Here is a 26,503-nt window from a genome sequence, read left to right as displayed (position 1 = left end):
GCCACGCTCACGCTCGGCTTTGGCGCCGAACCTTTCGCCCCTTGTGGACGCGACCACCAGCTCCGCGCTCGGAGGGGGCACGGACCAACTTCACAGTAATAGCTTCCCCGAATGAAGCGTCCCACCAAATACCAGGAAACGTTCAAGTACAATATTATAAATCCAAATGAAATCCACCTAATAACGCTGCATGAGCCTAGTTTCTCCAAAAAAAAAGAGCACGCCCGAACCCGTGTCTACCTACGCTCTCCGGAAGCCGCGAGTGTGGTTTCGCCCGAGGCGCGGACTCCGCCCTCACGGGCGCCGCCATTTTGTTTGGCTGGAGGGGAGTGAGCGGCGCTTTGGGGGAGGGGTCTCGTTGGCGCCTCACCTGACCCCGCGGTCGCGCTCGTGCTGCTTGGCGGGGAGGCCTCCTCCCAGGTTAGGGGCGCGAAACCATGTACATAAAGCAGGTAAGGCCTGTGCGTCCCTCCCACCCCTTAAGGGCCCGTGAGGACCGCTCCTTGAGGTGGGGATGTCGCGGTGCGACCCTCGGCTTCTCACCTTCCCGGGTGGGGAGGACCCAGGGCTGGATAATGGCCTGTGGGCGGGGGAGAGAGGCTCCGTCCCTCGAGGAGGCCCGAGGAGAAATAGGGCGCTCTTTTGCAGCCCGGGCCTCCCCGCGCGGGGCGCTTGACTGAGGGAGTCGGTATTCCTGAGAGGTGTGGAGGGGCTGGCGGGCGGGCCGCTTGGAGAGAGCGGGCTTTTCCGAGCAGACTGGAGGCCGAGCCGGGAGCGGCCGGAGAGGGTGCCGGGCCCTGGCTGCGGCCGGCCGGGGGCGGGAAGGGTTGTGTTATTCTGCAGGGATAGTCCCGCACGGCCTGTTGAGTGTTTTGTTTGGAGAGTATAGCCCGGCCGGGGGGCGCAGGCAGGGGTGTCAGCTGTAACTCGGGAGTCTTTCTCCTCCTCGGTTTACCGGAGTTGGACGAGGGACCCTCCTTCTGGCAGAATGTGTAGCGCTTCCTCATTCAGTTGTTTACTCCTGTCAAAATGGTCTTCCCGCGCCAAGAGTCCACCACAAAAATAAGCCCATTCATACTGTTTTGGAAAAGTTTTCTTATTGGGTATGTTGAACTCTGAGGCCTCCTTCTTTGGAACGGTTACTGTTTTTGGGTGGCCATAGGTATGTCTGACTATGAAGGGAGCATTCACTGGGCCTGGAGTCAGGAAAATTGGGACCAGTCTGCCTACATGACGTACTTTTACCGTAGCACTGTATGTTTAACCTTCCAATTAAGCTTGTACAGCGTACTTGATCTTTGGAGCCTTCCATAACAGTTACTAATTCCGATTCCTAAAAAAACAATTCTGGCAATGCTTAACTGACAAAATGATTTTTAAAGAGATTTTTAATCACCATTTTCCAAAATGAGTTTTTCTTATAAGAAATGGAAAATTGTCTCTTTTGAGTTAAATGAGAAACCAGAAAGGAAAGAAATGCCAAAAAAAGAAAGATGTTAATTTAGAATTTTCTTCTTTTTGTGTGTTCTAAAAAGTATCTCTTGTTTAACAGGTTATTATCCAGGGTTTTCGAAGTTACAGAGATCAAACAATTGTAGATCCCTTCAGTTCAAAACATAATGTAATTGGTAAGTGTTCCTGGTTTACTATTGCAGGTTTATATCTATACAACCTATATCTGTCCATCTATGTATGGGTTTAAAGAGACAAGGATTGTCTCTGAATTTTGTATAAATTTATATTTTTTCTGTATGAAGTAACTTCTAGTCCTTATCTGCAGTGATGAATTGCTTATTTTGTACACTTAAAATGCTGAGATAAGACAGTCATAAGTTACATGTTTTTATTTGGGTAGCCTTGTATGCACGGAAGTGTATTTTAAAAGCTTGAAGATCTATACTTTAAATTTAGTGAGTGACACTGAGTTTTTGAGCTACTCTGTTCTTGATATGCACTAACCTGGTTAAAATGCTATTACCTTATTTAAAAGGAGATCATTTTTTGGCGGTGTGACAGCATGTTAAAATTGGTGGATCGGGGTATTGGGGGAGGGGGTCAGGGTATGCTGTGTATGGGGTTTGTATTGTTTTTGCAACTGTTCCTGTAACTTTGAATTCATTTCAAAATAAAATTTTAAAAAAGGTGATCATTTTTTTATTCACAAATGAGGTTCTCAGATTTTTCTTCTGTCATAATGTCTAAGGACGTTGTAGCTTGGTGGAAGGAGCATAACAGAATGGGGTTCACCTCTCAGTTCTGGCAAGTTTTCCTTTTCAAACTTTATTCTTTAAAAAGTGTTCTCATTTGTAAAGTGGAGATAAAAATAACATCTCAGCACTTTCAGATTTAATGAGAAAGCATATGTAAGTTGGAGGGTAAAGGGCTAAGCAATTGGAGATTGCCATTTTCCAATATTTAGTTCTTATAGATTCTTCAGATTTTAAAGTCCATCTTATTGATACAACCAATACAGGTGTTTTCTGACATTCTGAATTTTTAAAGCATAGATAAATCAAATGCTTCTAGATAACAGAAAAGCGGACTGTGCTTTTTAGAACACAGCAAGAGTTCTGTCATAGAGTTTCCTCATAACAGGGCTAGATTCATATAGAAAATCAGTAAAGAGTGAACCCTGAATGGTAATGTTCCCTGAAGACCTCTGGAGAATCACACTTTCATTAATCTGTGGAATGGTTTTTCCTGCCCTCAGTACATCAGTTGTAACCTTGTAGTAGGAAATAAAGAGAACATAACCTTTTTTCCTACTCCAGCTACTGAAGTTTAGTTTACATTTTGATTACAGATGCTTTCTGATTTTCATCAATCAGAAAATCTTGAGAAATAGGGGAAAGTGAGCAATTACTAGATTTAAATTTTTTATTTACCATTAAGTTAAAAATAGGTAAATGTCTTAATATTTCAATTGTATAATTTTATGTATAACCCGTAAAATGCAATCTGTTTGCCTAGAATGAGAAAATTACTTCTTTAGGGTCTGTCATGTATTTTTGTTTTAGCTCTTATCAGACAGCTGTTTTACTAGTTTGGTTGCAATATTAGCATTGTGAGTAATCACTGTTACAAAGGAAAATTGTCTAAGTGTTTTTCTTTTGTTTGTTTTAAACAAACCTAATAATGACTTTATGGATTAAACTGCTTTAAGCATGTAACAGCACATTCAGGTATTTTAATACTATAAGAAAGACCAAAAGTAGGGTGTACTGAGATTAACCCTAAAATATCTGGTGAAGTATACCACTTTCGTTGTTAAATGATTTCTGACCCTCAGAAAGCAAAACAAAACAAGATAATGAAGGCAGATCTCTCTTGTGCTGATTGATGTTTGTTGTACATGTGCCAAATATATATTTTTTCTTTTTTTCTCTTTATTTTTCCTAGACTTTTACCAAAAGAATACATGTTAGGTATAGAACATTAAGGAAGAGTAGAAAAGTTAAAGGATGAAAGTTAAAATAAACTAGTCCTTCTACCCAGAAATAGCCATTCTTTTTTTCCCCCCCCTAAAAATTGTATAAATCATACATCAAATTCAGGGTTCCCATATTCCACCCTATTAACACCTTGCATTGGTGTGGTACCTTTGTTACAATTGAAAGCACATTTTTATAATTGTACTATATAGTTTAACTTAGGGTTCATAGGTTATCTTGTGCAGTTCCATGGATTTTTTTTTATTCTAATAACATTCAACCTAAAATTTCCCCATTTAACTACATTCAAATATATAATTCAGACTATTAATTATGTTGTGCTACCATCAGCACCATCCATTACCAAAACTTTTCCAACCATTTTTAATATTAACAATCTCTACTTGTGTCAGTTCTGGTTTCCTAGAAAACAGAGCCGGAAGCGGGCTTAGCCGCCAAAGCTTTAATGGGAGGTACTGTCTAAGGGCAAGAGTGAGGGGAAAAGCTGGTCACAATGAAGACACAGCTGGTTTGTGGTCACATTGGATAACTTCCAGACAGACTGTGGACCTACTGCGCCTTGGAAAGGTCAGATGGGAGAGGAAGGAAGGGGGTTTTGTCTGCTGGCTCTTCTCTCATTGGTCAAAGTTTACCACCTTGGGCATTAATTCTCTCACACCTCAAGATTAAGTTATTATGAAACCCAGGAAGTGTATTTAGTTATTCCTATTGTTACGTAATTGGGAAAGAGCAAAAGAATAACCTCTGGAAATAGTTGGGGAGCCATAGCCTCTTTTGAGTCTTTATAGATCTGACCTGAATGTACCCCCAGGTAGCACTATAGAGGTGTTAAGAGACTTGAGGCTCTCCACTGGCCTCAGGCCAAGATCTGAGTTGGGGCTAAGGAATCTGAGGGGTGTACCTTAGTACCTGTCCAGTCTTGTGTATCTATAAGTAGGCAGTATTAAAAATAAGTTCATAGTGTAATTTATTGGTAATCTGCTATTTTTTCTCTTTAAGAATAAATCTTGAATATCTTTATCATTAAATATTCAACATTCTTTAAAATTGCTATGCAGTGTGCTACTCTATAGGTAGCAGTAACTCTTAAAGGGGAATTTTAAAAGTCTCAGTTACTTAATTTTGAGTGGATTATTGTTTGAACTATATATGTATATTCACTTATTGAAATTATCTTTTACCTTTTTATTTGGAAATAATTCCAAATTTATGGAGAGGTTGCACAAATAAGAACAGTACAGAGAATACTCATATACCCTTTACCAGATTCACCTATTTGTTAATATTTTCCTACTTGTTCTCATACTCTACACACATACCACACATGCACTATTTTTTTCTTCTTAGAGTAAATTATGTACATCATAGCTCTTTACCTCTAAAGATTTCAATGTGTATTTTCTAAGAATAGGAGTATTCTCTTGCATAAATAGCATAATTATCAACTTCAGTAAATTTAAGATTAATGTAATAATCTACTTTCCTTACTCCAGTTATGTTGATTGACCTAGCAGTGTCCTTTATAGAATTTTTTTTCCTTCCAGTATAATATCTAATTTAAGATCGGGTATTACATTTAGCTGTCATGTCTCTGTAGTCCCCTATAATCCAGATTATTTTCACAGCCTTTCTTTATCTTTTATAACTGTTATTTTTGAAAAATGTTACATAAGTGATGTTGTGTACTTCTCATGGTATCACATCTGTAGGCACCTGATGTCCATTGTACCCCTTTTTGCTGATGTTAACTTTTGATTACCCAGTCAAGATGTTGATGTTTACACTATATGGTTACTATTTTTTGCCCTTGAACTAATAAGCAATATGGGAAAACACTTTAGAATCTTAGAAATATTATGCTCCTCATCAAAATTTCCTTTTAGATTTATCATCCATTGATGAGTCTTTCCTTTATTCTAATATTTATTTATCCTTTTATTATTGATATAGACTCATGGATAACTCCCCTGCCCTCCCACACCCACCAGTGTTACTGTACTTTGCTCTTTTGGTTCTCCAGTTGTTCCAGATTTGTCCAGTGGTAACCCCCTTCAGGCTAGCTTCTGTGTCTTTGTTATATGGCCCACCATTTGTTTTTGTTTTTAGCACTTCCTTTCTGGTATAACATAAATGATCTTTTAAGGTTTACTTTGCATTAAAGATAATAACTTTGGAATTGATTTGTTCAGGACATTTTGGTCAAGATTGAGAGAGTTGGCACAGTTATTCATAACTCTTCACACTGAAAATCTTGCCAAAGAAAAAACTTCAAATAAATTCACTAAATCAGAAACATTTGATATATTTCTATGTGTGGAATTGCTTATTTCTGAATTCAGATGGTAAATCTGAATTTGCTTTATTGTCTATACTTTTTTTTTAATCATCATTTTATTGAGATATATTCACATACCACGCAGTCATACAAAACAAATCGTACTTTCGATTGTTTACAGTACCATTACATAGTTGTACATTCATCACCTAAATCAATCCCTGACACCTTCATTAGCACACACACAAAAATAACAAGAATAATAGAGTGAAAAAGAGCAATTGAAGTAAAAACGAACACTGGGTACCTTTGTCTGTTTGTTTCCTTCCCCTATTTTTCTACTCATCCATCCATAAACTAGTATTGTCTATACTTTTATGGTTCTTTGAGACTAGAAATGTTATATAGAGTTGGTCATAAACAGTTTATCGTGTAAAAAGTATCATTTAAGTATTTTAGAAGGTAGCAATATGTGAATCTTTAAATTGTTTAAAATATTTCTTTATATACAATTAAAATAGAATTTTGTATCCATTGTCATTATGTATTATGAAAGCCAAGTAGTATATTTAGTTATTCCTATTAATTTTAAGTTGGGAAGGAGCAAAAGAAATCAGTAAAACATTTCTTTCAAAAACTATCTGAAGTCTATAGAAAACTTGCACTCATTTAGTGCGTAAAATGGTTTTGTTTATTGGTTTCTTTTCTTCACTGTTCTTTTATATTTCAGATATTAAAATGTGTTAGAAATTTGGATTTATAAATTTTGAATACTTTTAGTAAACATTTAAAGTTTTATCTGTTATTTTCATAAAAAATAATGTGTACTTTTTGAAAATTTATAGTGGGCAGAAATGGATCCGGAAAAAGTAACTTTTTTTATGGTAGGTATTGTTTTTAAATTCTAAATACATTAAGCCTTAGGTATCTTAAGATAGTTTCCTTAAGTCATTGGCTTTCTGAGGTTATGTTTGCCTGAAACCCAAGAAATACTTCTTCACACTGTGATGCAGTTTAGTGTAGAGGGTTTAGAGTCTAAGGATCTGAATTCTGTTCTAGACCTAGTGATTTATTATTAGGTATGTGAAACTGAGCAAAACATTTAACCTTTCATTATTTTTTCACTATAAAAATGGAGATGTTTGCCCTCTCTAGCTTGGATGGATTGTGTATATAAAGATATATAAATGCAGTTGAATTGTAATTTGTACTTTTTTAGAAAATGTTTCATCCTCCTGTTTCACTTAAAAAATGTTTTCTGGACAATTATTGATTATTTTTATAAAGCATGGAAGGGTATAAAAAAGTTAGACTAAACAAAAACACTATTGTCATTTCGAAAATAGTAAATATACCTTTGAAGAAGTTTCAACCCAAAGGAGTAGGGCCCCTTTCTTAGTTGGGTACTGCTTGAAGCAAAGGGGAAATGGGTTGTTAGACTACTTGAGTAGTAAGAGTAGAGATTCTCTTCTTTTTGTCCTCACGCGTCTGAAGGGTCTGTATACCCCATCAATAGTTAAAATATGATGATGGGAAGAGAGTGGGATTGGAATAGAATGTTTCAGAATCTTCAGGGCAGATAAGGGCAGTTTGAATCTGTCTCCCCAGGTTTCACACATTCACTACACATACATCTCTCTCTTTTAGAATGTCAGGGATCTGTTTTGGGTGGACTGGGACCAGGATAGCCAAGTAATGAGTTCCACTTCTAGGGCAGGGTTGTTCAGTTAGGTACCCTATCTGGAAATAGGAGTATAAGGCTACTTCTTGTAGAACGTAAGGGCAGTTGAAGCAGTGCAGTAGAAGGTGGGAATCTGAAACATTTCCCTGTATTTCTTATTTAATTTTAATTTGTTTTAGTAAAGTATCCAACCAAACATATTGTCAGAATACATCCTTTTTTGTTAATAAAAGATTATTTATATTATGTCTAGTGAAAATTGAAGCAAATAAAGTTAACCTCACTAACTAGTCATTGTATGCTTTGATCAAGAAGTAGACCATAGTTCAGCTTTTGTTTTTCTGTACCTTAATATTTTCTCTTTACTTTCCTACCTTAAGTGTTTCAGTGAACAACTTCTTAATATTTTCCTTATATCATCATTTCCTAACTAATTAGTCTGACATACAAGCAACCTTTCTTCATTCTTTTTTCTACATGAAATAGGTAAAACATGTTATCTGCGTTGTCCATTACATGACATTCTAATAAGGTATAGGAAATTTTGAGTAAGTCATAAATCCATTTTTTAGACTGTGCTAATAGTTATGCTTATGTATTTCTAGCAATTCAGTTTGTTCTCAGTGATGAGTTTAGTCATCTTCGTCCGGAACAGCGATTGGCTTTATTGCATGTGAGTAAGGCTGCTTTAAGACATTATTGATATTATTTATATATTTCAGAAATTCCATGGTTAGACATGGTGGACAAAATAAGTTGTTCAAGTTCAGACCTTTTGTGAACATGTAACAAGCCTATCTCTTAAGTAAATTATTTTTTGAAATTTAGCTTATTATAGTAATTCAGGATAAAACCTAATTTTTATGTAATGGCTATAGGGAGATTTTATTATTTGCCTATGGATGGATATGTCTTCCCTATTAATGTAAATGAGATAATTTTCTTTATTAAAGATGTGTTGTCAGGTGAAGTTCTAGAAGCAGGTTTGCTGAAGAGAAAGGAGTTTAGGATTGTGGATTAGGAGCTTTGAGACATAGAACCATAAGGGCCATAGAGAAGCAAACATTGCAAACTAAACAACATACAAGGCTGTTATTTTTAGCCATATTTGTCCTTAAATAGTAATATCATTTTTCAATATGAAAGAATGTTTATTTATAGTAATGAAAATTGATGTTTTTGTTAGATAATTATGAATAATGAGCTAAAGTAATTTTTGGATAAAAAATTATAAAAGGCTATACTAAAATGACATAATTATCTTCTTTCTGGCTTGAAAATGGCTCAAATTAATTTTAAAACCAGAAAAGGAGATTTCTTAATATATTTAGCAACAGTGTGTCTCACATAGGACATTATTTTTGTTTAACTGTCATTTTTTTTTTCTTCTTTGGTTTGAATTCATAGCCTAGTAATCAGCACTGATTCCCTACAGAAAAATTTCTTTTTTAGGTTTCTCAGATTGGTATTAAAAGGATTAGTAACTCTTTAAAGTATAATTCTCCATTTTATTGGACTATCACATAGTAATAACAGTTTCTAGAATCTAGAAATTATCTGGACTTGGTATGTAGTGATTGCGTCATAGATTGTTCTAAATGTGACACATGTTAAATGTGTGTTTCCATAGCAGATTTAAAACTACATAGAATATCTCAGATTTCATGTCTCAAAAACCCAAGTTTCAATAATTACTAAATGATTTCTTAGGGTTCCTTTCCAGCATTACCATGAGTCCATAAGAGAAAAGTCTAAGGTAGTTTAGATAATAGTAAGTAGGTAGAATTAGGTGCCTTGGGGTCTTTCTGATAAAGTGGTCTGCAGAGAAAGACCTTAGAACATCTAACTTGGACAACTGCATAATTCTCATTGTTTATTCAGAATCCAAAGCTACTGGTTGCAAACGGTTATATTATTAATCCTAATCCAGTGTCTCTGCTGTTTTGGCAAGAGGAATATGTCTAGTCTAACGGAATTTTATCTCTATGGAATGAGGTTGTTACCGTGCACTAAATTTTAAAAATGTTTAAAGAATATGACACACCATTAACCAGAAAATTTGCTGTTTTTCTCTTCTTTTAGGAGGGTACTGGTCCTCGTGTTATTTCTGCTTTTGTGGAGATTATTTTTGACAATTCGGACAACCGGTTACCTGTGAGTTATTATTTTTCTTTTCAATAATAATGTTGAGAATTTTATTGATGCAGTTGGTTTTTTTCATACTTTGGAACTTTTTTTAAGAGTTGTACTTAAGCTTTTATAATTTAGCTTAGGCTAAAATAATTGTACAGTTTATGTGCTTATTTTGTCTTAAAATTATGAACATTCTGGAAAAAAATAAATGAGAACATGGAAGCTTTTGTGAAAAATGTTTTTGTCATGAGAATTGAGTGTGCACAGCATATCCTTAGTGAGATAATTCAGCTATTAAAATAAGAAATAGTTATGGTCAGAGAACTTTAAAATGACCTTATTAACTAAAAAGTTTCTTACTTTTCTATTAAATTAACTGTGTTTTTTAATTTTTTTTCTTAGATTGATAAAGAGGAAGTTTCACTTCGAAGAGTTATTGGTGCTAAAAAGGATCAGTATTTCTTAGACAAGAAAATGGTCACGTAAGTATTTTTCTTTTTTTTTTACGTTTACAGTTCGTTTACAAGAGAGTAAAAGTATTCTTTCATTTGCCTCATCTATGAGTATATTTACCTCATCTTCAACAAATCAGCATTTTCAGTGTGACTTTGCTGAGGCTGACACAGGAGATAGTTTAATGACTATTCTGTACTAACAGTACAGACTAACTTATGCCGCTTTACTCAGGAACTAGTCTATTCATTTTTTGCTTATTGTTAGATGCTTTAAAATTGCTTATCTAAAAACAAAAATTCAATGTTTTTATTAACAGGAAAAATGATGTGATGAACCTCCTTGAGAGTGCTGGTTTTTCTCGAAGTAACCCTTATTATATTGTTAAACAAGGAAAGGTAAAAAAATTGTATGTCCTTGTTTTATAAAATTTGTTTTTTGAGTGCATTCTTCACTTGAACAATGAATTTGGTTTATTGAGTTAGGTTGAAGTGAAATGACCTCTTATTTTCTTGCTTTAATTGACTTATTTTCTGTTGAAGTCAGTATCATCTTTTTATTTGGCTATAAAGTACCAAATAAGGATCTGTTGCATAATGGGATAGAAGTTCAGCAGTTGTTTAAGTGAATCTTGTTTTTTAGTGATTTGTATTATTCACTGACGTGCATTGTACTGGAAAATATTTTTGGCCTGTGGGAGTTAAGAATAATCAATTAAGAATATCGTAGAAATTGTATAAAAATCACATTTGAAAAAAATTACTTTCTAAAGTTAATGTCCTTTGTTACTAAGTTTATTACAGAATTATAGTACTGAGAAGCTTACATTACCAGGAATCTACCATAGTATACATATTATTTTCCCTGATAGTGATTATATTCTTTATGGGTTTTAGTAGCTAAACTATCAACTTTGATCGTTTTCCCTCCCCTCTTACACTTTAAACTATATCTAAGATTGCTTATTTTGTTCAGCATTTACCCTGCAATGCCCTAATAGTTTTCAGTAGTGGGTTTTTTTATTGTTTTTGACTAGAGAATAATTATTGAAGAATGTCTAATTATTTCCTAATGGAGGCTCTAAAAAATAATCTTATTGTCGTAACATGTAGAACATAAAACTTGTCATTTTTAGCCATTTTTAAGCATGCAAGGCAGTGATATTAATTGCGTTAACAGTGTGTTACCATCACCACCATCCCATCCATTACCAAAGCTTTTTCTTCACCCCAAGCAGAAACTCTGTGCCCATTAAAAAATAACTCCCCGTTCTCCCTCCAGCCCCTATAACCTCTAAGCTATTTTCTGTCTCTAAGGATTTGCTTATTCTAGATAGTTTGTATAAGTGGAATCATAAAATATTTGTCCTTTTATGTCTGGAGAGAAATCTTTAAAAAAGGAAGCTGATTGGAAAGAGCAAATTATCCAAGTCTTTCCTCCACACACACATACAGTATAGGCTCCTTCACTTCACATGTCATTTCATATAAGTCATCTATGACTACCTTATCTACCTTATCTAAGTGAGCACTGCCTTCCTCCCAACCCTGTATGCTTTTATTTTCTTACTCTGTTTTATTTTTCTTCATAGTGCTTATATTATGCTACATCAGTAAGCTTATTTTGTCTTTTTGCTCTAGAATGTATGCTTCATGATAGCAGGAACTTTTGTTTTTTTCCTGCTATCCAGCAGAATGGCACATAGATTGTAGGCATTCAGTAAATAATATTAGAGTGAGTAAATTGAATGAACATGTTTAATTTGGGTGCTCAATGATGAGGATCTGAAGGATGATACTTTTTTGATATATATAGTTAGATAAATTATACTTTATTAGCCCATAGTTGGTTCTCCTTTTATGTAAAAGTGTTAGAGTAACTGTCACTTCAGTTTTTTAATTTAATGTTGGTATTTTTGACCTTCAGTGATGCTTGTTTGTTTGGCAAATTCCATTTAAGAAAAGGACGTATAGCTGTGTAGGTGTTTATGCGCTAGCCAACTCATAATCTACTTAAAACATAAGGAACTTAGCATGTGAATATATGTATTAAAAGCCCTTTCATGGTTGAGCTCTTGTTCTTAACCATCTCTAGGTATGTAATGATTTCTCTAAAATTTTTAGATCAACCAAATGGCAACAGCACCAGATTCTCAGAGACTAAAGCTATTAAGAGAAGTAGCTGGTACTAGAGTATATGATGAACGGAAAGAAGAAAGTATCTCCTTAATGAAAGAAACAGGTAAAATAAATGTGATTCTACTTTATTGTTTTTGTTGTTGAGAATTACTTTATCATTGTGTTATAATAGTTCAAAGGAGTTAGGTCTATCTATTCTCAGAGTGTATTTGCATGATAATTTGCCTGTATACTCAGTGGAGAAAGAATTAGCTTGAAACATTTTAATTTTTTTGAATAAAGAATTACTGCTGTTAGATAAGAGTCCCTTTGCAGATTATTCATCTCAGCTACTTTTTGCTTCTAACTTCTTCATTATTATTAGGACAACAAATCTGGATGTATTACTAAAAAAAAAAAAAAATACTGGAGTATCAGTTGGCATTCAATTTTAAGTTGCTTAGAACCAAGTAAATGTAAAATTTTGAACTTGGAGTCTTCACTTATTTTGGAAATCTACTTTGATTTTCAAGTGCTGTGTTGTTATATCTTAGAGTCATACGGTCCTGGGTTCAAAACCTGAGTAATAATTAACTGACACTATGTCTTTTTTGATCTCTCTAGTCCAAAGTTTTCCCATCTGTAAAATCCTATCTCATAATTTATAGTGGTGAGTAGTGGAGTAGGGTAAGCACTGTGACTGGATACAGTAAGTTTTCAATATATAGCAGCACTAGATAATGCTATTATTAATAAAGATAGAGAATCAAAGACTCAGTGTCACCATATGTGTTCTCTGAAACTTTTCATAATAAGGCATCTTAATTGCCATGTTAATATCATACATTTGGTTACCACATAATATCAAAGAAATATTGCAAAAGTTCTTAAGATTAAGTTTAATGAGTGGTATATTTGAGAAGTTATACTATTACATAAAAATTATATTTGATTCCTCCATCCCACCCCCATTTTTTTTAAGAGGGCAAACGGGAAAAAATCAATGAGTTATTAAAATACATTGAAGAAAGATTACATACCTTAGAGGAAGAAAAGGAAGAACTAGCTCAATATCAGAAGTGGGATAAAATGAGACGAGCCCTGGAATATACCATTTACAATCAGGAACTTAACGAGACCCGTGCTAAACTTGATGAGGTAAAATATTTACCTTTGCCACTTAAAATCAGGTTGATTTTATTTTTATAAATACGTTAAGCTAATTCTGTGTTTCTGCTTTTTAATGATTTTAAATAGAAACTTAAAAAAAAAAAAAAAACCTTTTAATGAATTCATTAGTCAGCAAATTTTTTCTTTTAGTTTACTTAAGGAAAATGCCTGGACTTGTGGTCCCAAATGCTTTGAGAGGTTACGTCCTTTATTTCCTTGTCATATCCGAAGTATAACTGGATGGTGGTGTCACATAGACCATGATAAGAGGAAAGCCACCTATAGAGCTTCATGGAATTTTTTCTTGACTTTTAGGAATGTGTTATGTAATTAGTATTGCTGACATGTACAAAAAATTGTGTTTTAGGTAGGACTTAAAACAAAAGGAGTTGTCTATTTAAGAAAGCCATTTTAATAATATTTTTGTAAATTTTTTTAAGTAAATGATTAATTTTAATAAAATATCTTTTTTTTTGGCTAGATGTTATGAAATATTGAACAGATACAAAATGAGTTAGAAATAGTAGCTTGTTTCTTTTCCAGCTTTCTGCCAAGCGAGAGACCAGTGGAGAAAAATCCAGACAATTAAGAGATGCCCAGCAGGATGCCAGAGATAAAATGGAGGTAAGATTGTAAATTAACCTGAGCCTAGTTTATAATATCTGACCACAATAAATCCTTTGAACTATAATTAGGGAACGTTAACCACAAGGGGGAGTAATAGGGATTGAGAATTAGCAAGACAGAGTAGTACCAAAAGTATAAGTGAAAGGAAAAGAAGGAACAAAGTTAATAGTGTCATAATTCTGTTGAATTTGTTATTGCCTGAATTGTTTCTGTTTCATACTCTGAATAGGATATTGAGCGCCAAGTTCGAGAACTGAAAACAAAAATTTCAGCTATGAAAGAAGAAAAGGAACAGCTCAGTGCTGAAAGACAAGAACAGATTAAGCAGAGGACTAAGTTGGAACTTAAAGCCAAGGATTTGCAAGATGAATTGGCAGGCAATAGTGAACAAAGGGTAAGTTAAAATGCTCAAAATGCAAGACATAAATGTCACATGGGTAGGAACTGCAGCAAGAGGATTGCATGCTTGAATTTTTTGTAAAAGATTTTCCGCATTAAAATAACCTCAGTAGCAGCTCAGTACCATCTCTTTGTTTCTTCTATTTAGAAAAAAGTTAGTCTTAAATTGCAAGGTGAGTTTTCTCCTGAATTTTTTTCATGGGAAAATATTTTGAGCTAGTTTTATAAATTAAGCAGATTCATTTTTACTTATGCTTTGTTTACAGAAACGCTTATTAAAAGAGAGGCAGAAGCTTCTTGAAAAAATAGAAGAAAAGCAGAAAGAACTGGCAGAAACAGAACCTAAATTCAACAGTGTAAAAGAAAAAGAAGAACGAGGAATTGCTAGGTCTGGGGTTTTTCACCAATACTAACTTTCTTCATAGTTCTCTATAGTCATGGGGTAATAAGGCAGTGGCACAGTAATTAAACATTTGTGTAATGTTTGTTCTTTTATTTGAATGGTATGCTACTCTGTTTCATTCTGCAACTTTCTTTTTTCACTCTGATATTTTAACAACTAGATATTTTAGTATCTAACTATAGATTGAACTTGACAAAATTTGATATTTTCATGTGCTTTAGTACATTGTCATGTTTATAAGCCACCTGTATTTGCTCTGGTGAACTGCCTTGTTTATATCTTTTGCCCATTTTTTTTCTGTTTTTTTTCTTACTATTTTATTAGAATGCTTTATATAATTTGGGCATTAATCTTTGCTCTATATGTTATAGATATTTTCTCTTTCCCTTTTAATCTCTATATTGTCTTTTATTGTAAGGAGTTGAAAATGTTTATGTAGCCAAATATAGTTGGCCATTTTTAAAAGTTCCAGAGCACTGGAACTAAAAGTCTGGATATGCCAACTAACTCAAACCTGGGGTGAACATGGGCTCTACCTGAAATCCTCAGGGTGTAGGCTTGTCTACCTGACTTCTGTAATTTAGATGTTAATTAGTATTACATAAAACAGCTAGTTTAAGGGGCACAATGATACAGCAGCTTCTTTTTATATACTTAATTCCTTTTTTTTTTTTTTGGTTATTTTAAAAAATGTTTTATTGTTTCTAGGTACAGATGAAATTATTGATTGCCATTCACTTGGTTATATTTTGTATTCTTTTTTTCAACCCATTCTCTTCCTCTCTTATGCAGATTGGCCCAAGCTACTCAGGAAAGAACAGATCTTTATGCAAAGCAGGGTCGAGGAAGCCAGTTTACCTCAAAAGAAGAAAGGGATAAGTGGATTAAAAAGGAACTCAAATCTTTAGATCAGGCTATAAATGATAAGAAAAGACAGATTGCTGCTATACATAAAGATTTGGAGGACACTGAGGCAAATAAAGAGAAAAATCTGGAGCAGTATAATGTAAGAACTTTTATAGCTGCTTTGTTTAAAACTTTCATCTGAGATAAACATCTTAAATTGTTAAATTTAATGCATAGTTTTATCTGTTTCTTTAAGTTTTAGAACTTATTTAGAAAAGACTGGAAGAATTTAATGATATGACATATAGTAGTGCAACAAATATTCATGTAGGTTGAGTATGTTTTAAAATATATTTTATGAATTGGTAGTTTGTGCCTGATATAGCCTTAATTTCAACATAGCATACAAATCTTAAATATACCTTTAACATTACATTTTTTTCCATATTTGTATTCTAACCATATGAAACATTTAGCAAGCAGACTACACTCTTCAAGCATATGAACAAATACTCTAGGAACTAATTCAATCATTGCTCTTGAAACATTAAATTTTATTCTTCTGTAGTTTCAAATAACGCTGAGTCTCAAATTCTTTATTTGTAGAAAAAAGGTTTAGTTTAATTATCCCCATAAATAGTTAAATTGCCTGGTTTGTTTTCCCTCCTTATTCTACTACCCATCTTTTGGCAGAGATCCTAAATGAACAGAAGATGGTAAACATGAGATATTTCACTAACATTACCCAGTGAGTTGACATATAGAGTGAGATAAAAGAGTATTATGTAGTTTCTGTGCATATATCATCTTACAATTAATGACTAATACTTTTTTGTAGTCTGTTGAAGTATTTGTAATTACTTTGTAATAATTGGTTACTGAACAGATGGTTGTAATCTCACAAAGCATAATTTGTGAAGTCCCTGTCTTGTGTACCATCTGCTGCTGCCACCGCTGCTACCCCTGCAAAGGATGATTGTCCTCAGATTTGTATTACTCATTGTTCCCCTGAAATGTAAAAGTTTTTGTTTGTTTTGATCCCCAATGATTCTTCATCTCTTAGAACAGTTCCTGGCACATAGTAATTTTTGGTAACTACTAGATAAGTGTGTGTCAGACAAAGAAGATACTGAATTTTTCAATTCTATGTTATTTATTAAATAAATGACTGTAGTTCATTAACTGTTCCTAAGGAAACATTGCCTTACTTTCTGAAATACTTCTTGGGCCATTGTTTTTATTGATTGTAATAATAGTCCAAAATGTCTTTTGTGTTCTGTTGCATGTATGTAGAGAGGTCAGTATGGCAAGTATGCAGTTCAATGTTTTGGGAACTTATGAATTCATTTTCTTTTCTAAAATTCTAGAATTTGTGTTACATAGTATAGAAGTAGAAGAGTTTAAATCATTAATGAACAAGTTAACTTCATTTTAACCATATTTTCTGGGGTAACTCATTTTTTGGTTTATGCTTTTCGATGGTGTGCTTTTTGCATTAAGACAGTAAAAAATTGAAATTGAATTTTTAAACAGCTTTATGAGATATAATTGACATACACATTACACATATTTAAAGTATATAATTTGACAAATTTCAGTGTATATGTACACCTGTGAAACCATCACCACAATTAAAATAATGAGCATATTCACTACTCCCAAAAGTTTTCTCCTGATCCTTTGTAATTCTTCCTTCCTTACCCCCTCCCCTATCTTCAGGCAACAACTGGTCTACTTTCTGTTACTAGGGATTCTTTTGCATGAAATTTTGTTTTAAATTGGAATTATTTTTATTTCCATAGAAACTGGATCAGGATCTTAATGAAGTCAAAGCTCGAGTAGAAGAACTGGACAGAAAATATTATGAAGTAAAAAATAAGAAAGATGAATTACAGAGTGAAAGAAAGTTAGTATAAACTAAAATGTATCTTAATTTTTTTGAGTAGTGCTAGTTACTGGCTCCTACATGGTCTTTAAAGTTATAAGTCAATTGTTCAGTTTTTATTTCAGTATTTTATTCTACTGTTTACTTTTAATACATCTTCTTATGCTCTTAAAATTAAAGGAAGTCTTAATTTTTACTGCTTAGTTACTTATGGAGAGAGGAAAATGCAGAACAGCAAGCACTTGCTGCTAAAAGAGAAGATCTTGAAAAGAAGCAGCAACTTCTTAGAGCGGCAACTGGAAAGGTGGGCAGGTTCTTTTTGTGAACTCAGTTTACAGTAAGTCATTGAGTTAATCTTTAGTTTTCAAGCTGTGGGTCATAAGTTCCAGATAATAAGTAAGAGTAGCATGCCAAACACTTGTCCTGTAAATATGAAATGTTAGCAATTGTTTAAACAGTCACTGCCACCTTTATACTATTAATGATAGCACTTCTGTTTTTTATAATGGTAGTATAGAAAAGAACTCAAGGTGTTGTGTATAGTTGGTATATTTTGAGGGGGTGACATGTTTGAGGAGGGGTCAATGTTCAGTTTAATCTGTAATAAATTTTTAAATGTGTAGAGTAATGGGCTCATTTCTTACCATCAGGAATGCCATTAGTGATATTATTTTAATATTTTTGTGTCTTACAATTTAACAGGCCATCTTAAATGGCATAGATAGCATAAACAAAGTGCTAGACCACTTTCGTCGAAAAGGAATAAACCAACATGTTCAAAATGGCTATCATGGCATTGTGATGAATAACTTTGAATGTGAGCCAGCTTTCTACACATGTGTGGAAGTCACTGCTGGAAACAGGTAATTTTTTTTTTCTTGATGTTTAGGGTTTTTGGAGGAAAGAGGGAATAAGAATAACCTAAAACAACTTCTTGTAGTTTTAGTACAATATGTCTGCCGTTATCTTCTTGCATCCTCAGCTCCTTATTTAACTTTCTAGTTAAAGATGTAGGTGCTACTTATTCCTAATTATAGAAGCTAGACCTTATACCCTCTTGGGCTTTTTCGTTCCTCCACTGGAATTTTCTAAATAGCTTTTTTTTTTTTTTGTCCCAATATAAATTGGGTTGCATAGAAAAAAGTTTTGTTGCTTAAATGTTTATCACATTTTAAAGTCTAGCAATAAAGATGTTTCTTGTTCTGCTTACATGTAGGTTATTTTATCATATTGTTGATTCAGATGAAGTCAGCACAAAAATTTTAATGGAATTTAATAAAATGAATCTTCCTGGAGAAGTAACTTTTTTGCCTCTTAACAAGTTGGATGTCAGGGATACTGCCTATCCTGAAACCAATGTGAGTCGGTGTGTGTTAAGATCTCTCTCTCTGTCGGTTACTTTTTCTTCATTTAGTCTGTTAGCCCTTGCAGGTGCCAGGTACCTTGCATTAGGATTCAGTGGCCAGTGGGAAGAACATGCCCTTCTTCCTATGGAACATATTCAGTGCTAAGAGGGGTTAGGGAAGGGGGAGAAAGGTCACAGCCAAGACATGAAACAAATTATTGCAAATGTGAAAAACTTTAAAAAGCACGAGTACATGATGCTCTGAGAGCATATTCCAGGATGACAGGATTAAAGCTAGGGAGTTGGAGAAGATTTACCGGAGGAACTATCATGTAAAGTGAATATTTTTAAGTTCTCTAGATATGCTTGAAAATATACATATATATTTTTTGGTTTACAAAATATATTAAAAATATCTATCAAGGTAATGAATCTGAAAGCATGCTGCTTTTGTTATTAGCTGGTACACTTTATGTGGATTAAAAATACTCTTCAGATTCAATTCTTAAAAAATTGTGATTGCTTTGAGGTGTTTGGCTTCAGCATGTTGGTTATAGTAGTAACTATTTTACCATCTCTAAGGTTAAAGCAAAGAAACCCTATGAGAATGATCAACAGTTTTTTTTAGTTCAATTTTATTGAGATATATTCATATACCATGCAGTCATACAAAGCATACATTCAGGTGTTCACAGTACCATTATATAATTGTGCGTTCATCACCAAAATTAATTTTTGAACATTTTCATTACCACACACACAAAAACAGTAACAATAAAAATTACAGTGAAAAAGAACAATTAAAGTAAAAAAGAACACTGGGATTTTTGTTTTTTTTTTGTTTTTTTTGCCCCTATTTTTCTACTCATCCATCCATACAGTGGACAAAGGGGAGTGTGGTTCATATGGCTTTCCCAATCACATTGTCACCCCTCATAAGCTACATTTTAATACAATCATCTTCAAGATTCAAGGATTCTGGGTTGTAGTTTGATAGTTTCAGGTATTTACTGCTAGCTATTCCAATTCATTAGCACCTAAAAAGGTTGTCTATATTGTGTGTTAGAGTGCCCACCAGAGTGACCTCTCAGCTCCTTTTGGAATCTCTGCCACTGAAGCTTATTTCATTTCCTTTCACAGCCCCCTTTTGGTCAAGAAAATGTTCTCCATCTGACGATGCCAGGTCTAGATTCCTCCTTGGGAGCCATATTCCACATTGCCAGAGAGATTTACTCCCCTGGGTGTCAGATCCCACTTAGCGGGGAGGGCAGTGATTTCACCTGCCAAGTTGGCTTAGCTAGAGAGAGGGCCACATCTAAGCAACAAAGAGGCATTCAGGAGGAAACTCTTAGGCACAATTATACGGAGGCCTAGCCTCTCCTTTGCAGCAACAGTCTTCCCAAGGGCAAGTCCTGTGGTAGAGGGCTCAGCCCATCAAACCACCAGTCCCCTATGTCGATGGTTGCTGCAACCATCAAGGTGGAGAAGCCCAACACCCCTGCATTCTCCACCAGCTCTTCAAGGGGGCTCTGCATATTTTTTCATTGTTTTTTTTTTAATTAACTTTTTTTAATTAACTATTAACTATATCAAAAAATTAAAAAAAAAAACATACAGTAAAAAAACATTTCAAATAAACCATAACAAGGGAGTAAGAAAAAGACAAGTAACCTAAAATTACTTTACTTCCAACATGCTCCTACTCTACCCCAGAAAATAACCTGATATAGCAGCATTTCTGTGAACTTGTTCCTACCATACCCACCAGAAATTAACAGACCATAGTCATTCCTGGGCATTTCCAGAACATTAAATTTACCCACGATAGCTTATCTGTTCTTGTTGGGTTATCGTTCCCCCTTCATTAATTGCTCTCTATCACTAGTTCCCCTAGATCAACAATTTAAGTGGAACAGTGAGAATCTTATTAACTACTAAAGGATTCAGCCTTTTTCTACATTCATATCTGCAAATTATCTTTGAAGTTTGGGGGAGGAATAAATGAGTTTCACAAACCTGAATGAAATTTAGACACACAAAAAAGGCATATAACAGGATTGATTCCATTTATACTAACTTCATAAACAAAGCTAAACAAAGCTAAACAAAGATGGTGGAACTAGAAAGAGGTGCCAAGTAACACAAAAATAGTAGTTACCATTGGAGGTAACCACTACATGATTAGGAAAGGGGCACACTTGTGGTTTCTGGGGTATTTGCAGTCTTCTGTTTCTTGTCCTACATGATTATTATATATTGGTGTTCTCTTTATAATTATTAAGCTTAGCAGGTATTTATTTCATTTTTCTGTATACAGGATACTTTACATAATTAAAGTTCCAAAACTCTTGTTCTAACAGTTTAGAAGAGAAAACAGGAAAATAAATTTTATCTGAAAAATACATTTTTCTGAATATGTAATTTAGATGTATGTAATTTGTAAAATTAAAACGTTTTGAGGAAATGCTATTAGTTTATCTTTATTGAGCATGCGACAGGAAGGTACTGTCATCCCAGTTTTATAGTTGAAGTAACTGATACCTAGAGAAGTTAAGTAACTTGTCCAGAGCGCTCATCTGACAGGTGGTGGAACCAGGATTTGAACTTGGGCAGTCTGGCTCCCGAACTGCTAAGCTCTCTATCACATGAGCACAATTTCCAGGATATTTCAGTACAGTGATTCTTTAACTGTGTTGTGATTTGTTTGCATTCTGACAAACATATTGAATATTGTTTATTGTTTATTCATTTTAGGATGCTATTCCTATGATCAGTAAACTGAGGTACAATCCCAGATTCGACAAAGCTTTCAAGCATGTGTTTGGAAAAACACTTATTTGTCGTAGCATGGAAGTTTCAACCCAGCTGGCCCGTGCTTTCACTATGGACTGCATTACTTTGGAAGGTTTGTAATACTAATTCTTAGCTTTGAACAAATCCTAGTCGTCTAACATATATAATAAGCTTTGGAATACTGCATTGCATTTTTGTATGTCTGAAGAGTGTATCTCGTTTAGTAATTGAGAGTCATATTAGTTTTAAGAGTCTGAAAATTCATGTCCTTTTAAGAAGCCATATCAGAAACCGAGAACAGATTTTTAAATCTCTGAACTCCTGAACAAAAGGGTGAGATTTTCTTTTTATGCCTAAAAATATTAACCAGTAATTCTTTATAAGATATCTAGTCAGTATTTCATTTTTCTAATTACATTACAGTTTTTTAAATAGCTGGTTCAATTCAAGTCCAAAGAGGAAACACACTTTGTATTTAGTTGATGTGTTGTTTAAGTCTAATCTTTTCATCTATAGAGGGAGTTCTTAACCTTTTTTGAACCATAGACTCCTTTGGCTGTTCGGTGAAGCCTATGGACCTTTTCTCAAAATAATGTTTTTAAGTGCATAAAAACAAAATATTTAGGATCAGAATGGAAACCAATTATATTGACAGGGTTGTCACAATATTTTTCAAAACATAATATAGGAAAATGTTTCTTCTTTGATGTATTCAAAAATAAGATTTGCCAGTAGGTGTAGTAACTACCATAATTCTGAAGTAGTGATGCATGTAAACAATATTTTGAGATCTGTGACCAGTGTAATCTGATATGAAAATAGCTGTGATTTCTCCTGGTATCAAGTCACAGGTACTGTTAATATTACTGTGGTTCTTGTCTCATTTATTGTGGAAGGAAAAACTAAATTTCAGTTAAAGCTTAGTGAAAATAAAGATGTAATTCTTTCCCCCACCCATGTCATGAACTGCCTCAGTTTTATCTGTGGAACCCAAGTTAAGAATAAGAACCCCCTGGTTTATAGGTTCCCCTGCCCTTGTTTTTTTGTTTTTTCCTTTTTTTTGGTAAGTAATTTGTTGAAGAAAGGAGATAAATCCTGCCCCTACCAGCTTTGTGTGTATATATATATATATATATATACACACACACATATATGTATGTATATATTATACAATTTTTTGTTGAACCATCTGAGAATAAGTTGCAAACATCATGACCCTGCCTCTAAAATTTAAGCATGCATGTCCTAAAAATAAGGACATTTTCCTATATAACTACAGACATTCTCCTATATAACTGTGTTACGCCTCAAAGTTTAACATTAACTTGACAATATTATCTAAAAAGTATCTGTATTCAAATTTCCTCAGTTGTCCTCCAATATTTTCTATCCAGGATCCAATCAAGGATGCATGCATTGTTCTCTTTAGATTCTTATAATTTAGCACAGTTCCCCTGTTCCTTTTTTACTCCCCATGATAATGTGTTTCTTGTGAAGTGTCCCATTTTCTGGATTTGTCCTGCTGTTTCCAGGTGATTAGATTTGGGTTAGACATTCTTGGCACGGATATTTTATTAGTGGTGCTGAGTTTGATCATTGGCAGATAGATCTCTCAGTTGTGATGATGCCTTTTCCCTCTGTAAGTAATAAGTAATATATAGAATTATCCTTTATGACCATGTGAATATCAGGTTCCCTAAGTACTTTCTTATCAGTGGTTTTAGCATCCTTTGCTTGACTCATGCCTGGGAATTTCAAAATGGTGAGTTTTCTTTTAATTCTATCGTTGCTTCTACATTTATTAATTGTCCCTCTTCTGTAAAAAAGAGGCTCCTTCACTTTTTTTTTTTTTTTTTTTAAGTATCACTGACTGGGGGATTTTATTTTATTCAATGATTTGTCTGTCATTATTATTTTTGATGCTTGAGTTTTCCTAGTAAGACCAGTGGAAATTCCTCCAAGCTGGATCCTGTTTCCTATTGACATATCTCCATTAATCTTTAGCATTTGCTTGCTTTCTGGCACATTTTCAGGCTCACCTAGATGGCTACATTTTTTGAAGGCTGCAAATTTTAACATTGGAAAGCAAAATTTGTTCTGTTGAACTTCTTAACTTTTCTTTTTAATTTTCATTAGTCATAGCCTTATATTTAGTTAAATGTTTGATAAGTTAATTTGTCATGAATAAAGAAGATGTTATACAGAATTAAGTACCTTTTTTATGTTTTGTTTATAGGTGACCAAGTTAGTCATCGGGGTGCTCTAACTGGTGGTTATTATGACACAAGGAAGTCTAGACTTGAATTACAGAAAGATGTTAGAAAAGCAGAGGAAGAACTAGGTGAGCTTGAAGCAAAGCTCAATGAAAACCTGCGCAGAAATATTGAAAATATCTTTTTTTCTTGTACTTAAAGTTAGATACTGGGCAGAACTGCATTTTACTTGCTTATGTAGTCTTTTGCATGTTAAGTGTGTTTTCTCATATCTAGTGAGGGAAAATTTTCAGGTGTGTCACTTTAAGTACAAGATATACTTTTTATTTAACTTCTGAAGACCAAAGGGAAAACCTGGAAACTTTTTTAATATTGATCCTTTGCTGTTCTATTAAATTACTAATACCTGTGAGTCTTCTTTTTAGAGAAAAGAACCTGAGAACCCAGAATTTAAGGTTATCAGGCCATGAAAGAGGAAACCAAGAAAGATTGGTCAGAATTTGTAGAAGGAAAACCAGGATAGTATTTCAAGGAAGAAGGGGGGTGGGGGGTGGGGGGTCGGTAATGCCACATACTGCGTAGAAGTCAGACATACAAACATTTTTAAATGTCAATTAAATTTCACTATCTTGAGGTCATTTGGTACAGATTTAGTATTAATGGAGCAATAGGAATAGTAACTAGGTTGCAGAGGTAGAAAAATGAGTGGAGAGATGAGAAAATGGGGGTAGAGAATACAGATAAATTTTTGTGTGGGTTTTTTTTTTTTTTTTTTTTTAACATTTTTTAAAGAAGTTTGCTTTTCAGTGGCAGGAACATGGAATAGTGGTAGTTGAGGGAGCTTTGTGGGGTAGGGCAAAGTTTTTTGTTTATTTGCTTTATTTTGCTTTCAACAATTGGGGAGGCTTGAGTATGTTTAAACACTAATGGGAACCTGCCACCAGAGAGAGGTGAAAGAGAGTTAATAGAAAGCGTAAGCTCCCTGAGAAGGTAAGAAGGCCTAAAATCCTGGGGGAATAGTGTAAGGCTTAAGGCAGGAAAAGAGGTTCTGTTGTAACAAGAAGGAAGAAAATATGGATGTGAAAGATAGTATGTTAGGTGGAAGAAAGTTGGAGCTCTTGTCTAACCTTACGAAAGTGAGGTCATCTGAGTGTGAATGGAGGGGAAGAAGGTGGGATTGGAGAAGAATGACAGAAACATAATGTAGTTTTATCCTCTGTAGTAATATTTGATCATCTCAGAGGAGACTTTAAAAATTATTCCCAAATTTTGTGTAGAGCACTTTCTTTGGTGCTTGTTAATTTCCCTCTGTGATGCTTTGTTTCATTATTACAACAGTTAAAATAACTGTTCTCGTAAGTAAATGCATTTTGTCCTTAGAAGATGAGGTATAATATTTTAAGTAGAAGCAAACTGTCTGAATTGTAGGCAAGCTGTGATACAACGCATAAGACTATTCCTGAGAAAGGCAGGAGGCAATTTTAAAGGGAATTTCTGAGAGTGACTCTTTTGGGCTTGACTTTTTTAAGAGTAAAAGGTATTTTGATAAAACAGAACCATCTATTCAGATATCACATGTAAAACTCTTTAAATGTTTGAATGTCACTCTGAAACCAATAATCTATGGATAAATGTGAAAAATAAGAACAATGTATTTTTTTTTTTAAAGGTAGATATACTTACTTTAATGCCTATCCTTTGTTGGGGATTATACTCTTTCTTCTTTTGGGGTATTAAAACATCTTTTTGTGAAATATTGTGATGATAGATGGCAATTGATTTTTATATATCCTTTGCAAAATAAATGTAGACTTCAATATCTGTCCTCCCAACTAAGAGGAAACTTGTCTTAGATTACAGTAAGAAAAATTAATACTCTAATTCCATTATATATTTTTTAAAAGTTAGTATTCTAAATGCAGTTTTATTTAAACTTTCATTATGGAAAGTGCAAACATAAATATAGAGAGAATAATATAATGAACCCCATGTATCTCTCATCTAGTTTTAACAATTATGAACTTGTCTGACTGATCTATATGATAACCCACTCTTTTCCTCACAATTAGTGCTTGATACAGCTTTGACACAGATTTAATGTTAGGTATATAGAATGTAAATTTAGATTATGTAACAATTAGACCAGTGGTTTTCAACTCGTTGGTCTCTGACTTTGTACTGTGGACACAAAGAGCTTTTCTTTAAGTGGATTATAGCTATTAATATTTACCATATTCTATATTAAAACTGAGAAATTTAAAAATACTTAATAATTCATTAAAAATAATAGCAATAAGCCATTGCATGTTGACAGGCATAACATTTCTTAATGAAAATCAATTATTTTCTAAAACAAAAAAACATGGTAAGAAGAACCGCTTTTTATGTTTTTGCAAATTTCTAGTGTTTGACTCAAGAGAAGACAGCTAATTCTCACCTATTTCTATCTTTTGTCATATTTTTGGTTGAAGTATATGGAGGAAAGCTGGCCCCATACAAACAGCCTTTCCATATCATTGCGAATCTTCCTCTTTGATATTACACCAGTACTTAATGAATGATAGTTTCTTAAAGGTTGGTTTTAATATAAACTCTGAAATCATATCCATGAGCTTTTCATACCTGTTTTGTTAAAATCCATTGTTCTGTCTTACACTTTGAATGGATCTGTTACAAAATCCATTTTGCTTTGGTCCTTTGGAAAATATTGG

At 33.9% G+C, this 26,503-nt stretch overlaps 1 protein-coding gene across 1 annotated transcript in view; it reads left to right on the top strand.

The window, feature by feature from the left end:
- The first annotated feature begins 314 nt into the window (after positions 1–314).
- The window catches only part of SMC3 (structural maintenance of chromosomes 3), a 34,840-nt gene continuing 8,651 nt past the window's right edge, over positions 315–26,503 (top strand). The window contains exons 1-19 of the mRNA XM_037804921.1: positions 315–452; positions 1,553–1,628; positions 6,573–6,611; positions 8,014–8,081; positions 9,491–9,562; positions 9,944–10,023; positions 10,314–10,392; positions 12,118–12,235; positions 13,094–13,269; positions 13,825–13,905; positions 14,138–14,302; positions 14,574–14,695; positions 15,503–15,716; positions 17,359–17,462; positions 17,646–17,745; positions 18,144–18,304; positions 18,658–18,799; positions 21,541–21,691; positions 23,816–23,968. Of these exons, the coding sequence (XP_037660849.1) occupies positions 438–452; positions 1,553–1,628; positions 6,573–6,611; positions 8,014–8,081; positions 9,491–9,562; positions 9,944–10,023; positions 10,314–10,392; positions 12,118–12,235; positions 13,094–13,269; positions 13,825–13,905; positions 14,138–14,302; positions 14,574–14,695; positions 15,503–15,716; positions 17,359–17,462; positions 17,646–17,745; positions 18,144–18,304; positions 18,658–18,799; positions 21,541–21,691; positions 23,816–23,968 (2,116 nt within the window). The 5' untranslated portion in view covers positions 315–437. The remainder of the gene's footprint in view (positions 453–1,552; positions 1,629–6,572; positions 6,612–8,013; positions 8,082–9,490; positions 9,563–9,943; positions 10,024–10,313; positions 10,393–12,117; positions 12,236–13,093; positions 13,270–13,824; positions 13,906–14,137; positions 14,303–14,573; positions 14,696–15,502; positions 15,717–17,358; positions 17,463–17,645; positions 17,746–18,143; positions 18,305–18,657; positions 18,800–21,540; positions 21,692–23,815; positions 23,969–26,503) is intronic.

Source organism: Choloepus didactylus, chromosome 15 (assembly GCF_015220235.1).
Source record: "Choloepus didactylus isolate mChoDid1 chromosome 15, mChoDid1.pri, whole genome shotgun sequence".
Taxonomy (NCBI): domain Eukaryota; kingdom Metazoa; phylum Chordata; class Mammalia; order Pilosa; family Megalonychidae; genus Choloepus; species Choloepus didactylus.
The sequence above is the reverse complement of the archived record's forward strand: the minus strand, read 5'-3'. Positions and strand labels throughout refer to the sequence as shown.